General features: G+C 45.9%; 1 protein-coding gene across 1 annotated transcript in view; it reads right to left on the bottom strand.

Moving 5' to 3' along the window:
• The window catches only part of cog2 (component of oligomeric golgi complex 2), an 86,627-nt gene that overhangs the window by 36,195 nt on the left and 36,127 nt on the right, over positions 1-14,305 (bottom strand). Inside the window, exons 7-9 of the mRNA XM_038801066.1 lie at positions 14,096-14,275; positions 5,041-5,165; positions 1,960-2,100 (exon numbers count right to left, since the gene is read on the bottom strand). Coding sequence (XP_038656994.1) covers positions 1,960-2,100; positions 5,041-5,165; positions 14,096-14,275 — 446 coding nt within the window. The remainder of the gene's footprint in view (positions 1-1,959; positions 2,101-5,040; positions 5,166-14,095; positions 14,276-14,305) is intronic.

Below are 14,305 nucleotides of genomic sequence, written 5' to 3'. Positions count from 1 at the left end.
GGGGGGCGAGAGAGAGAGGGGGGGCGAGGAGAGAGAGGGGGGGGAGGAGAGAGGGGGGGCGAGAGAGAGAGGGGGGGCGAGAGAGAGAGGGGGGGCGAGGAGAGAGAGGGGGGGCGAGAGAGAGAGGGGGGGGCGAGAGAGAGAGGGGGCAAGAGAGAGGGGGTAGAGAGGGGGGAGAGAGAGGGGCAAGAGAGGGGGCAAGAGAGAGGGGGCAAGAGAGAGGGGGCAAGAGAGAGGGGGCAAGAGAGAGGGGGCAAGAGAGAGGGGGCAAGAGAGAGGGGGCAAGAGAGAGGGGGCAAGAGAGAGAGGGGGCAAGAGAGAGAGGGGAGAGAGAGGGGTGAGAGAGAGAGGGGGAGAGAGAGGGTAGAGGAGAGGGGTGAGAGAGAGGGGTAAGAGGAGGAGGGTAAGAGAGAGGGGGTGAGAGAGAGGGGTAAGAGAGAGGGGGTAAGAGAGAGGGGGTAAGAGAGAGAGTGTAGGAGAGAGGGTAAGAGAGAGAGGGTAAGAGAGAGAGGGTAAGAGAGAGAGAGAGGAAGAGGAGAGAGTAGTAAGAGAGAGAGAGTAAGAGAGAGAGAGTAAGAGAGAGAGGTAAGAGAGAGAGAGTAAGAGAGAGAGAGTAAGAGAGAGAGAGTAAGAGAGAGAGAATAAGACAGAGAGAGAAGAGAGAGAGAGAGAGTAAGAGAGAGAGAGTAAGAGAGAGAGAGAGAGAATAAGACAGAGAGAGAATAAGAGGGAGAGAATAAGAGGGAGAGAATAAGAGGGAGAGAATAAGAGAGAGAATAAGAGAGAGGGCACGCACAAGTAACTTACATTTATAGAGTCTTTTTGCAACCTCAGTATGTCCCAAAAGGCTTTACAGCAACTGAGGCATTTTTAAAATGTAACGTTTGGAAGATCTCAAATCTGAGTTGGCAGCTAGCAGATGAAAGGAACTCCCAAGTGGAATGAGCATCACAACTCACAATAGACGTGCAAGCTGAACGTAATCATTCTCATGGCTGCAGCAGAACTCTATACCTCAGAGCCCATGGATTATAAACTGCAGTCCTTGCAACCTCAGAGGAACACCCACATATCTAACTCTGATGGAAATCCCCTCCAGCACTCAACCTGACATAAAAGCTTATCGTTGTTCATTGCACAATTTTTTATTGAATCCAGTCAGACAGTTATAAATAAGAATGGACAGAATGGATGGAACAAAGTTGGATTAAGCCACAGACAAGCAGCAATTCTGGGAAAACCATTTGTGCTCGAAAAACAGGTAAAAACATTTTTTTCTTTCATAAATTTAGAGTATCTAATTTTTTTTTTCCAATTCAGCGGCAATTTAGCGCAGCCAATCCGCCTACTCTGCACACCTTTGGGTTGTGGGGGTGAGAACCACGCAGACACGGGGAGAATGTGCAAACTCCACACGGACAGTGACCCAGGGCCGGTATTGAACCTGGGACCTCGGTGGAAACAGGTTAAATTTAATAAGCAGTAAATGTTACACTGGAAATACACCAAATGCACTCTCGCATCTTCAATCTGAATGTTGTGGGTTTAAGTCTCACTCCAGAGATTAGAGTACAACATTTAGGCTGACATACCGAGTGCCAGCACTGAGGGAGTGCTGCATTGTCACAAGCTATCAGCCCAGGCAAAACTCCATTTGCTGGTTTGGTAGACATAAAAGAGCCCATGGCACTATTTCGAAGGATAGCCGGGGACCTCTCCCCATGTTCTAACCAATACTTATCCCATAACCATCATTAAAATAGATTATCTGGTCATTATTGTAGTGCTGCTGGTGGGAGCTTGCTGTGCAAAGTTTGGCTGACACATTTTCTACATTATAACAGTGACAACACTTCAAAACTTACTTGCTTGTCTGTGAAGTACTTTGGCCCATTCGGAGGTTATGAAAGGGTTTATATAAATACTAGTATTTCTTCCGTATCAAAATATAAAACTTGCACATGGTTAGTTACCTCATGGAACATATCTGGATTTCCTGGGTTAAATAGCGAAGGCACTTTCTCCTCTAAACCTCGTACCATTTCTGGCCAGACGGAATTCACCGTAAAATCATAACCTGGAATGACTTCGGTCTTATCACTGGAACACAGAGTTATACACAGTCAGGTAACAATAAACCCAGTAGTTTATTATAACAGACATGCACATCCAATGGGCTGGATTCCCCTGTGAACCCGATGTGGCGAGGAATTGGGCACCTGGGAAAAAAAAAATCAGGATTGCCGCACTCCATCTCCCTGCCGGCGGCGGGATCGGAGTTTGCGCCCGTGTGTAAGCGGGAGAATGTAAATAGATGCAAATGTGTCTTAATGACCCATTTGCATCCACTTAGTGGGCTGGGGACCAGAATCTCCGGGCCTGCATGATTATCTGGTCCTCTGGACCGGGAATCACTTGGGCAGGATTCACACAGATCACCAAACATGAACCTAATGTGGTAGGCCTCACTGTGGGCAACGGGGTAACTCCTTAAGGGAGTTGCCCCCAAAGTCTATCCGAGGGCCAGTCTGTCTTACCTCCTCCCAACGCACTACCTTCCCACCCCTTCCCTACCAGAATAACCCCCCCTCCCAGAGACCCCCTAAAATAGGAGATCAATCCACAGAGAGCCCCTAACTATAACCCATCATTGAGACCCTCAATAGGGTGGCCAACCATGGGACTTCTTTATCGGGCCGCCCACTCAAGATATGCATGACGAGGGATAGTGAATTGCTTCGTGATTTGTGCTCCCAGCACAATTCTCCTCTAGTGGGAGAATATAGGGCTGGATGCTCCATCCCGCCATAACAGATTTCTGGATCAGCATGCCGGCGGGATGCTCCTTTTCGCCAGTTGTTCAATGAGGTTTCCCATTGTGGGGCAGCCCCATGCCGTCGGGAAATCCCCCCCCGGGCTGCCGGCAAAACGGGGCATCCCAATGGCGGAGAATCCACCCCATAGTCTCCCAAACGGAGAATCCCAGCCAATGATTCCATATGTGGATCCGGTGTAAGCACAAGTCTAATTTGCACACCAGGATTGTTTTCTCCTTGTGTCCAATAAAAGTTCCAATATTTGTGCTCAGACATCTGTTGCAAATGCACCCGATTTAATCCAAATGTGTAGATACTTTTCACCAGAAGCACACTGGCTCCTTGGACATTGTCCCTGCATCCACCACCTCTGTAACAGGCGAAGGTCATAACAAAAGGTAAAATGGTTCTCGGGATGCATGATGAACCCAGTAATAAGGAACAGCTCTGAGGCAAATGATAAACCAGCTGATCGGGGCAGCACGGTGGCACAGTGGTTAGCATTGCTGCCTACGGCGCTGAGGACCCGGGTTCGAACCCCGGCCCTGGGTCACTGTCCGTGTGGAGTTTGTACATTCTCCCCGTGTCTGCGTGGGTTTCACCCCCACAACCCAAAGATGTGCAGGACAGGTAGATTGGCCATTCTAAATTGCCCCTTAATTGGAAAAAATAATTGGGTACTCTAAATTTATTTAAAAAAAAGATAAACCAGCTGATCTGAATGATTAGTTGCAGAAGTGTCCCAAATGCAAGGATGAAAACCTGTTACCTTCTCAAGAGCAATTAGGGATGGGCAACAAACGCTGACCGTGCCAACGGTCTTGTGAAAGAATATTTTGAAAAAGCACGTTTCGATTGTTAGATCCCTGGATGCTGTCAAGTAGCTACTAGTGTCAAAATCCACAGAATATTGCATGATTTACTGATATCTACCTGCTTTTGATATGGTTGAATTTGCGACAGGATAAGATAACAATACATTAACAGCAGCTTACATAAACCCAAAGGCAAACTCTTTGATATCTAGAAACTCATTGCAAACTAAAAATAAATTCAGAAGTCCTATTTACTCGATGTAATATAAAATATTTAATTCTGGAATAAGCAGCATCTCTCTCTCTGACAATTGGTGTAGGGTTTGAGCCCTACAGTGTCACAGCACCAACACAGTGGTTAGCACTGCTGCCTCACAGCGCCAGGGACCCGGGTTTGATTCCAGCCGGGTGACTATCTGTGTGGAGTTTTCTCTCTGTGCCTGCGTGGGTTTCCCCGGAATGCTCCAGTTTCCTCTCACAGTCCGTCCAAAGATGTGCAGGTTAGGGGCAGCATGGTGGCGCAGTGGGTTAGCACTGCTGCCTCATGGCGCCGAGGTCCCAGGTTTGATCCCGGCTCTGGGGCACTGTCCATGTGGAGTTTGCACATTCGTCCCGTGTTTACGTGGGTTTCACCCCCACAACCCAAAGATATGCAGGCTAGGTGGATTGGCCACGCTAAATTGCCCCTTAATTGGAGAAAACGAATTGGGTACTCTAAAGTTTAAAAAAAAGGTGTGCAGGTTAGGTGTTGGTAATGGGGTTACGGGAAAAGGGCGGGGAGTAGGCCCAAGTAGGGTGCTCTTTCGAAGGGCCAAATGGCCTCCTTCTGCACTGCAGGGATTCTATGGATCTATGAATCTGCCCCCACCAACTTTTCAGGCAGCACATTCCAGATCACAACTTGCTGCATAATTGTTTTCCAGGTGTAATCTCTGCTTGTTTTGCAAATCATCTCTTTATCCACTCCTTTTTTTCAAAAATAAATTTAAAATACCCAATTATTTTTTCCAATTAAGGGGCAATTTAGCATGGCCAATTTATCCAACCTGCACATCTTTGGGTTGTGGGGTAAGACGCACGCAATCACAGGGAGAATGTGCAAACTCCACACGGACAGTGACCCGAGGCCGGGATCGAACCCAGGACCTCAGCGCCGGGCTAACCACTGCGCTGCCCCTCCTGCTGGAGTTTGTAAATTAATTTTCTCCTGTCTATTTTGCTTATAATCCATATGTAATAAATAATCCGATTGTTTATTCTAAGCTTGATAATTCTATGTCTTTGTGGAAGGTTAATCTCCCAGGTTAACAACTAGTTTGTAATGGATGAGAGTTGTTTCCTGTGCAAATTTGGCAGTCAAAAAAAAATTATTTTCAGAAAGTTGAACATTTTGGTTGTACGCAACTCACCCGATTACCGCTCCTCCAGTCACCACTTGGAGGAGCCGACAATGGTTAGGAATGAAGTCTAGCAGTTTTCCATACATATCTCGAAGACCATTTGTCCCAGACTGAACATATTGTTCATTGATTACCTGGAAGGAAAAATATTCTTTTCAACTAACGATAAGAAATATTTGCAAATAGGCTGCTGAATAGGTTCCAACCCAGTTATTTTTTTACGACTGTTAATTTTTCAGGCAGAACAAACGGAACTTTTAGCATTTATAAATACATCGGGACAAATGAAAAAAAGTTGCAGGTGCCATACATTCCTGACTTCTTGTTTGACAATAGGCACGACTGGACATGCACCAAAATATCAGGTCACAGGTTGAGCTCCCAAATTAAGGGGGGGGGGGGGGGGGGGGTGGTGGTTTCAATAACTATCCTACAGGTGACTTCCATCAGCTTCACCGCGGATTAAGTGTTTCACAGCAATGAAACACTCTCTCCTCAAGGAGAAGGAGTTGACAGGACTAATGTTCCTCACAGATTGTGATTGGGCGGAGGCATTAAGGATCTAGTGAAGGAAGCTGTCTGGATGTTTTAGAACAGGCAGTCATTTCAGTACACATTACTTGGACGTGAAGCTTTTTGTGCGTGCTAAGAAAAAAAAACAAGAAGCAATCATGGCAAAGGGTCACCTTTGGAAGATATATCGTGATTCGAAGGTCACAAGTGCTGAATCAGAATGCCGACTAGCTGTAAATCCCAAAATATGGATAGTGCCCAATTTAAATTTTTTATGCGTTACGACTCACTTGCTGTAATGTAATAACATAAAAATTAATTTGTTACACTTCAGTGGGTTGTTTTGTTTCATCGACACAGACTATCTCCTCTGCATTGTGCTTTGGCGCAGGGGCAAACTGTCTCTCACTGCAGGCTCCTGCAGTTTATTGTAGAATCATGGAATGATACCACACAGAAGAAGGTCATGTCACCCACCATGTCTCTATTGAAAGAGCTATTAAATTAGCCCCAACCCCCCACTATTTTTCCAATAGCCCTCTAATTTTTACCTTTTCAAGTACTTTAAAAAAAAATTTTAATTCAAATTTTCACATTTTCACAAAAAAGAAAACTATAACAGAAAATTCTAAGAACAGAAAAAAACAGAACCCCCCCGCCATAAATACAAAAGAGAAACAACAAATTAACGCCCGTCATTGGCAAAAAACAGATATTCAACCCAAAACAAAAACAAAGAGACACCCCACCCTCGGTTGCTGCTGTCGCTGACCTTTTATTTTTACCGCTCTGCCAGGAGATCGAGGGATGGTTGCCATCTCTTGAAACTGACCCCCTTAGGGCAAATTTCACCCTCTCCAATTTAATAAACCCCGCCATATTGTTGACCCAGGCCTCCACGCTTGGGGGCCTCACATCCTTCCACTGAAGAAGAATCCTCCGCTGGGCTACTATGGACGCAAAGGCCAGAACACCGGCCTCTTTCGCCTCCTGCACTCCGGCTCCACTGCAACCCCAAATATTGAGAGTCCCCAGCCTAGATTGACCCTTAATCCTACCACCCTCGATACCGTCCTTGCTACACCCTCCCAAAATTCCCCCAGCGCTGGGCATGCCCAGAACATGTGGACATGGTTTGCTGGGCTCCCCGAGTACCTAATACACCTGTCCTCTGTCCCAACAAACCGGCTCATCCTTGTCCCGGTCATATGAGCCCTGTGCAGTACCTTAAACTGTATGAGGCTAAGCCTCGCACACAAAGAGGATGAGTTCACCCTTTCTAGGGCATCCGCCCACGTCCCCTCCTCAATCTCCTCACCCAGCTCCTCCTCCTATTTATCTTTCAGCTACCTTTTCAAGTACTTATCCAATTACCTCTATTAAATCTGCTTCCACTACCCTTTCAGGCAGTGCACTCTGGATCACAACTTGTGATGTGGCCTCTGGCTCTTCTACCAATTACCTCAAAATGTGACCTTTGGTTACTGATCTTTCTGCCACTGAGAAAAGTTTGTCCACATTTACTTAATCAAGATTTTGAACACCTCTCAAGTTCTCACGTCTCAGGAGAAGAACCTAGTTTCTCTATGTAACTAAAGTCACTCACCCCTGCTGCCATTCTAGTATGTTCTTCTGTACCCTCGCTAAAGCTTTGCTATTCTTCCTTATCATACAATCCCTAGTGCAGAAGGAAGCCATTCAGTCCATTGAGTCGACATCGATTCTCCCAAGGAGCACCCCAACTAGATTCATTCCCCGTTCACACCAGCCCATCCCTGTAACCTAAGCCGCACATCTTTGGACTGTGGGAGGAAACCAGACAATCCGGAGGAAACCCATACAGACACGGAGAGAGCGTACAAACTCCACACAGAAAAGACTGGAATTGAACCCTGGTCCCTGGAGCTGAGAGGTAGCAGTGCCACCCTTAAGTGAGATGCCCAGAATTGGCATCATTCTTCCAAATGTTGTTCTGTTGGCATAACATCTTTACCTTTGTACTCCATGCCACTATTCAAAGCCTAGTATCCTGAAGGCCTTTTAAATAGCCTTCTCAACTTGTGTAAATACAACCCTCAGTCTCTCTGTTCTTGCACCCCCAACTTAGATTTGTACCATTTAGTTTATACTACCGTTCTTCATTGTTCCTGCCTTTCTGCCACTGAGAAAAGTTTGTCCACATTTACTTAATCAAGATTTTGAACACCTCTCAAGTCTCAGGCGAAGAACCTATTTTCTCTAGGTAATTAAAGTCACTCACCCCTGCTGCCATTCTAATAAGTTCTTCTGCACCCTCGCTAAATAAATTTATGCTTCCCTGCCTTAAATTTCATCTGCCTGCCCATTTCCCAGTCTACATCCTCAGGGATGAGTGGTCAAAGATGTAAAGGTGTGAAAATTAGTGCATCAATGCAAAAATATTGCATTTTTTTTTTTATTGTGACAGGGAATCAAGTACACAAAAGCGGCCAAGTCACAGCAGCATGAGGGGCAAGAAAATTATAGCACTTTTTATAATTTGTAGTGGAATGCAAATACTTCTAGGCCCCTTCATCTAACATGGTTTTTATGGGTGGGATAAACAAATATTCACCACATCCCAAAGGGAAATATACCTCGACAGGTAGGCAAGATAATGGTGTATGTTTTGTTTTCTTTTTTTAAAAATAAATTTAAGAGTACCCAATTCATTTTTTTTTACCAATTAAGGGGCAATTCAGCATGGCCAATCCACCTATCCTGCACATCTTTGGGCTGTGGGGGCGAAATTCACGCAAACACGGGGAGAATGTGCAAACTCCACATGGACAGTGACCCAGGGACGGGATTGAATCTGGGACCTCGGCGCTGTGATGCAGCGGTGCTAACCACTGCACCACCGTGCTGCCCCTAATGATGTATGTTTAAGTCCTACGTCAGAGATTTTTATCTCCGCAATGTAAGCATTATAAATTGTAAATGCTAACCTGCACACAAATCATTGAAACGACCAAAGGGCAAAGTCACAGCCCCACCCCATCAAATCATCTGAGGACATATATTTGTCTGCATTGTGAGTTTTTAAAATATTGAGTACCCAATTCATTTTTTCTAATTAAGGGGCAATTTAGCGTGGCCAATCCACCTACCTTGCACATCTTTGGGTTGTGGGGACGAATCCCACGTAAACACGGGGAAAATGTGCAAACTCCACACGGACAGTGCTCCAGAGCCGGGATCGAACCACGGACCGTGGCGCTGTGAGGCAGCTGTGCTAACCACTGTGCCGCCCCACCTGCATTAAGTGAAAGCTGTTTTTATTATGAGAGCATTTTCATGCGCACATTTGCAAGTGGTTAAAGACAATTTCGATCAAATTGCTCAGAATTTTTTTCTCAATGTATGGTTGTTCAGGGGGACAAAATATTTTGCAAACAAGAGAAATCAGCAACTTCATGGGAAATATTTAAGTCTGACCACGTCCATGCAAGGCAAACTGGATGGAATTGTTCTAAATACTGGTATCAACCATTGAATGACTACTGCAATTGCTAGTGCTGGATTACTGGTTACCTTCACGTATCAACTACTGTGAATTGGTATCTTTGGACTGGGAAACCTTTGAACGTTACTTAAAGCAACATCCGCCTCACCAGGAATTGTAAATGTATACAGTGAGATGAATGCAGTTAGGATCATTTGTGGACTCTTAAGCCGAACAGTTATCTGGTTTGACAAGAATGCTGACCTCATTATAAAGGAGCAAAATATGAATACTAACAAAAAGTATACCTTCACTGGACAGCTAGCAGAATTCACAGTCCAATTCCCACAGTCCAATCAAGAATATTAACCGTAGCAGACGAATACACAGAAATTTGTAGTTTTTAAAACATGATTAAGTGTCAAATACAGAAAATTTAAGGCGTAAAACTTGAGTGGTCACAAAATACTCCCCTTGCAAGAGTGCAAAGTGGTGGGCTAGCTCTGTGCATCAGACTAGGCAGAATTGTTCTGTTCAGAGGCGGCACCAGGAGCGATGCAAGCATCAGGACTAAACTACAGGACTGACAATGACAGACGTGCAGCATAGTGGTTTTACATGCAGTCCCTTCCCTGTCACTTTAATTATCTGTGAAAACTCAAGTCCTCTTGCTTTAAAGCCTGGCCACAAGCAGGGTACAAAGAACAAATGCAGGTTTGGATATATGTGAACAAGGTGCTGGGATTGCAGCGTTGTGCTTTTGCAAGTGTTACAATGCATCACCACACTTGGATTGTTGGTTGGAGCATAAACCAAATAGGGGCAGGAGTAGACCACATGGCCCCTCGAGTTTGCTCTGTCAATATGATTGTGGTTGATCTTCGGTTTGAACTCAACTTCCCGCCTTTTCCCATGTCTCTCGACTTGCTGTGGGGCCAAAAATCAGTTCAATATATTCAATGATGGAACATCCATAACCATCTGAAGGAGAGAATTCCAAAGATTCACAACCCTTTGAGTGAAGAAGCTCCTCCTCATCCCAATCCTAATTGACCAGTCCCTTACCCAGAGTCTGTGCCCCGGTGATCTAGATTCGCCAACCACAATGGTGTTACTAAAGGAAACAACCCCTCAGTGTCCACCCTGCCAAGCGCCTTCAGAATCACCTATGTTTCAATGAGATCACTTCTCATTCTTCTAAACTCCAGAGAGTATAGGTCCTATTTATTCAACCTCTGATCAAAGTACAGCCCTTTTCCAATTCCCAATCAATAAAGGACAACATGGTGTTTGCCTTCCTAATTACTTGCTGTACCTGCATGGCAACTTAGTACTCCTTGTATGGGTCCACCCAAGTCCCTCTGAACATCAACAACTAGTGGGCAGCACGGTAGCACAGTTGCTTCACAGCTCCAGCATCCCAGGTTTGATTCCCGGTTTGGGCCACTGTCTGTGCGGAGTCTGCGCATCATCCCAGTGTGTGCGTGGGTTTCCTCCCGGTGCTCAGGTTTCCTCCCACAGTCCAAAGATGTGCAGGTTAGGTGGATTGGCCATGATAAGTTGCCCCTTGGTGTCCAAAACGTTTAGGTGGGGTTACTGGGAAAGGGTGTTGGTGTGGGCTTGGGTAGGGTGCTCTTTCCAAGGGCCGGTGCAGGCTCGATGGGCCGAATGGCCTCCTTCTGCAATGTAAATTCTATGATTTACTAATTTCACACCTTTAAAAAAAATTCAGTTTTATGTTCTTACAAGTAAAGTGAATAACTTCACACTTCCCCACATTATACTCGATCTGCCACCTTGTTGCCCACTCATTTAACCTGCCTATATTGCTTTGCAGCTGGTACAATTCACACACCGTATAGCTTTTCATACAGTTCAAGCAGAATTTCCCTGTTCATATGCTTCAGGCCAAGACCACTGAAGCATCCCAAATGCTTCTTGACCACCTTGTTTGCCTGTCATGTTATCGTCAGGAACATAAACTCAAAGGTCCTTTTGTTCCTTTACACCACTATGAAGGGTACAATTTATTATGCCTTGTCTTGTAATCCTCAAATGCGTGACATCATATTTCTTTAGATTAAATTCCATTTGCCATACTTCTGGCCGAAACAAGTGTTACTAAAAACAATTCTCTTTCTATGCATATTTAATAATAATAATCTTTATTGTCACAAGTAGGCTTACATTAACATTGCAATGAAGTTATTGTGAGAAGCCTCTAGTTGCCACATTCCGGCACCTGTTCGGGTACACCGAGAGAGAATCCAGAATGTCCAATTCACCAAACAAGCCCGTCTTTCGGGACTTTTGGGAGGAAACCAGAGCACCCGGAGGAAACCCACGCAGACACGGGGAGAACGTGCAGACTCCCCAAAGCAGTGACCCAAGCCGGGAATCGAACCTGGGACCCTGGCGCTGTGAAGCCACAGTGCTACCTTGCTGTCCACCAGTACACACTAGGTACGATCAGTATGCTGCAGGCCATTTACATGCCGTGTGAATACACCCAGTATAGCAGTCAAAACTTTAGGAAATATTAAAATTCTCAGATTTACTTGACTATTTCAAGCAAACTTTTTAGGAATAAGAAATAGCTGAAAGAATAGAAAAACAGAATAAATTTAAAATGTGGAAAATTTGTAAATGATATCATTAAAAAAAAAACTTTTTTTAATTTTATAAATTTAGAGTATTCAATTCTTTTTTTTCCCAATTAAGGAGCAATTTAGCGTGGCCAATCCATCTACTCTGCACATCTTTGGATTGCGGGGCGAGACCCACGTAGACACGGGTAGAACGTGCAAGCTCCACACAGACAGTGACCCAGGGCCGGGATTCAAGGAAGCAGCTTCCGAATTTATCAAGATGTCGGAGCAGAGCTAGCAAAGAGGTGTGCAGCCTTTAATAGAGTGATTCCGGCGCTATATAAAATGGATTGCGATTTGGAGTGCTGCACTCAGCGAGGTTGAGAGTTACGTATAACTCAAAAGATTAATTACTTTTTCGAGATGCTGGAGGAAGCGGAGGCTTTTGTCAAGGAACAAGGATTTGGACTTAACGGAAAAGGTTTAAATGGCTCTTTAATGAGTGTTGATGGGACGGGATTGTTTGGGAATGTTTTAGTATTATGTATATATTTTTGGTTATTTGAGGTTTATGGTTCTGTATTGGATTGTATATGGTGAAGGGGGAAGGAGAGGGGCCAAAGTAGTCGGGGGGTGTACAGATGGTGATGGTTTTTGTTTGTCTCACCCCATGTGTGGGGTTGGGGGGGGGGGGGGGGGGGGGGGGGGGGGGGGGGGTGTTTTTGCCTGAGACCCACCTGCGGGCGAGGGAAAACAGACTAGGCTCCAAACGGGCTGGGTGAGCCAGGAGTTCCTCACGGAGTTTGAAAACAGGGCTCGTGGGATTGCAATTTTAATTAACAAAAGGGTCTGCTTTCTTGCAGGAAGAGTTGTAGTGGATCGGGGAGGTAGATATGTATCCAATTCAAGGTGCTGTACCGGGCCCACATGTCCTGGACTAGGATGAGTAGGTTCTTTGGGGTGAGGACAGGTGCACCAGGTGTTCGGGGAGTCCGGCGAATCATGCCCATATGTTCTGGGCATGCCCGGCTGGAAGGGGGTGGCGGGGACGGTGTCGAGGGTGGTTGGATCCAGGGTCAAACCAGGGTGGGGACTCGCGATTTTTGGAGTTACGGTGGAGCCGGGAGTGCGGGAGGCGAAAGAGGCCGGTGTCCTGGCCTTTGCGTCCCTAGTAGCCCGGCGGAGCATCCTGATGCAGTGGAAAGATGCGAGGCCCCCAAGTGTGGAGACCTGGATCAGTGACATGGCGGGATTTATAAAATTGGAGAGGGTCAAATTAGCCCTGAGGGTTCTATAAACGGTGGCAGTCTTTTCTGGACTTCCTGGCTCAAAGATAGGTATCTTGGTCAATAGCAGCAGCAACCGGGGGGGGGGGGGGGGGGGGGGGGGGGGGGGGGGGGGGGGGGGGGGGGGGGGGCTTTGACAAAGAGTCATCGTACTCGAAACTTTAGCTCTTTTCTCTCCCTACAGATGCTGCCAGACTTGCTGAGATTTTTCAGCATTTTCCTTTTCGTTTCAGATTCCAGCATCCGCAGTAATTTGCTTTTATCCACATTTACTGAATTTGGTATTAGAGGTATGTTCAGTTCCGCACCTGGCATGGAGACATAGGGTTCTGTGGATGGATATCGAGGGCTATAGACGAGTACGTGGGGTTTAATGGAAACGTGTCACTCTCGCCCTCTGTTCTATGGGAGGCGTGAATGCAGTGATTAGAGAGGAGATCATCCTCATGTATTTATCATATGTTCCATGCTTTCATGTATTGAGCATTCTGCCTGGACTGTACGCAGAACAATGCTTTTCACTGTACCTCGGTACACGTGACAGTAGATCTAAATCTAATCTGATGCAATATTTCCCGCTGGGTCACTGTTTGTGCGGAGTCTGCACATTCTCCCCGTGGGTGCGTGGGTTTCCTCCCACAGTCCAAAGGAGTGCAGGTTAGGTGGATTGGCCATGATAAATTGCCCTTAGTGACCAAAAAAGGTTAGGAGGGGTTATTGGATTATGGGGATAGGGCTTAAGTGGGTCGGTGCAGACTCGATGGGCTGAATGGCCTCCTTCTGCACTGTATGTTCTACGTTCTATGAATCAGAGATGCTCCTCCCTCCTCAACAGCCCACTTCCTGTGATATTCACCGTTCCACTCCAATTTTCTCTTTCTTTTTCCCTCACCAGTTCACTCCGAGGCAATCTTGCATTTCACCATAATCGAGGCACTGTTCTCTGGTCACCACCTCTCACCTCATCTGAGACAATCTCCTTTCAAAGCATTCTCACTCTGTGCGCTCCTTTTCCATATCCTCACTCCTTGGCATACCACTATTCTCCTCACCACTTTGCCACAACAGCCAAACTTTGTATACTCTTAATGAATATCGTGTTTTGCTCCTCAGCACTGCACCTTTACTCAAACAGTAAACGGGATGAAAATCAGATGTATGCTAAAATATGAAATTCTTTCTTGGTTACCTGGATTAGCAATCTACCTACTCACCTCTTCCACATATGGTTTCACGAGCACCTGGCCAATCAGTGCTTCGGCGTCCCTCGTTTTGTCTATGGTCGCATAAGTCCGTAAACAAGGACGTACGATCTCAACATTGGCAGTCTGCAGGCCTTCCAAGAGCAGTCCTTCCAGTGACTGCTGAAGCATGGCTGTGATTCCAGCTATTCGCTGCAAACAGAGTTCAGTATATATAACACA

This window comes from Scyliorhinus canicula, chromosome 6, assembly GCF_902713615.1.
Source record: "Scyliorhinus canicula chromosome 6, sScyCan1.1, whole genome shotgun sequence".
NCBI classification, from domain to species: Eukaryota; Metazoa; Chordata; class Chondrichthyes; order Carcharhiniformes; family Scyliorhinidae; genus Scyliorhinus; species Scyliorhinus canicula.
This window is presented reverse-complemented; position numbering and strand designations above follow the sequence as displayed.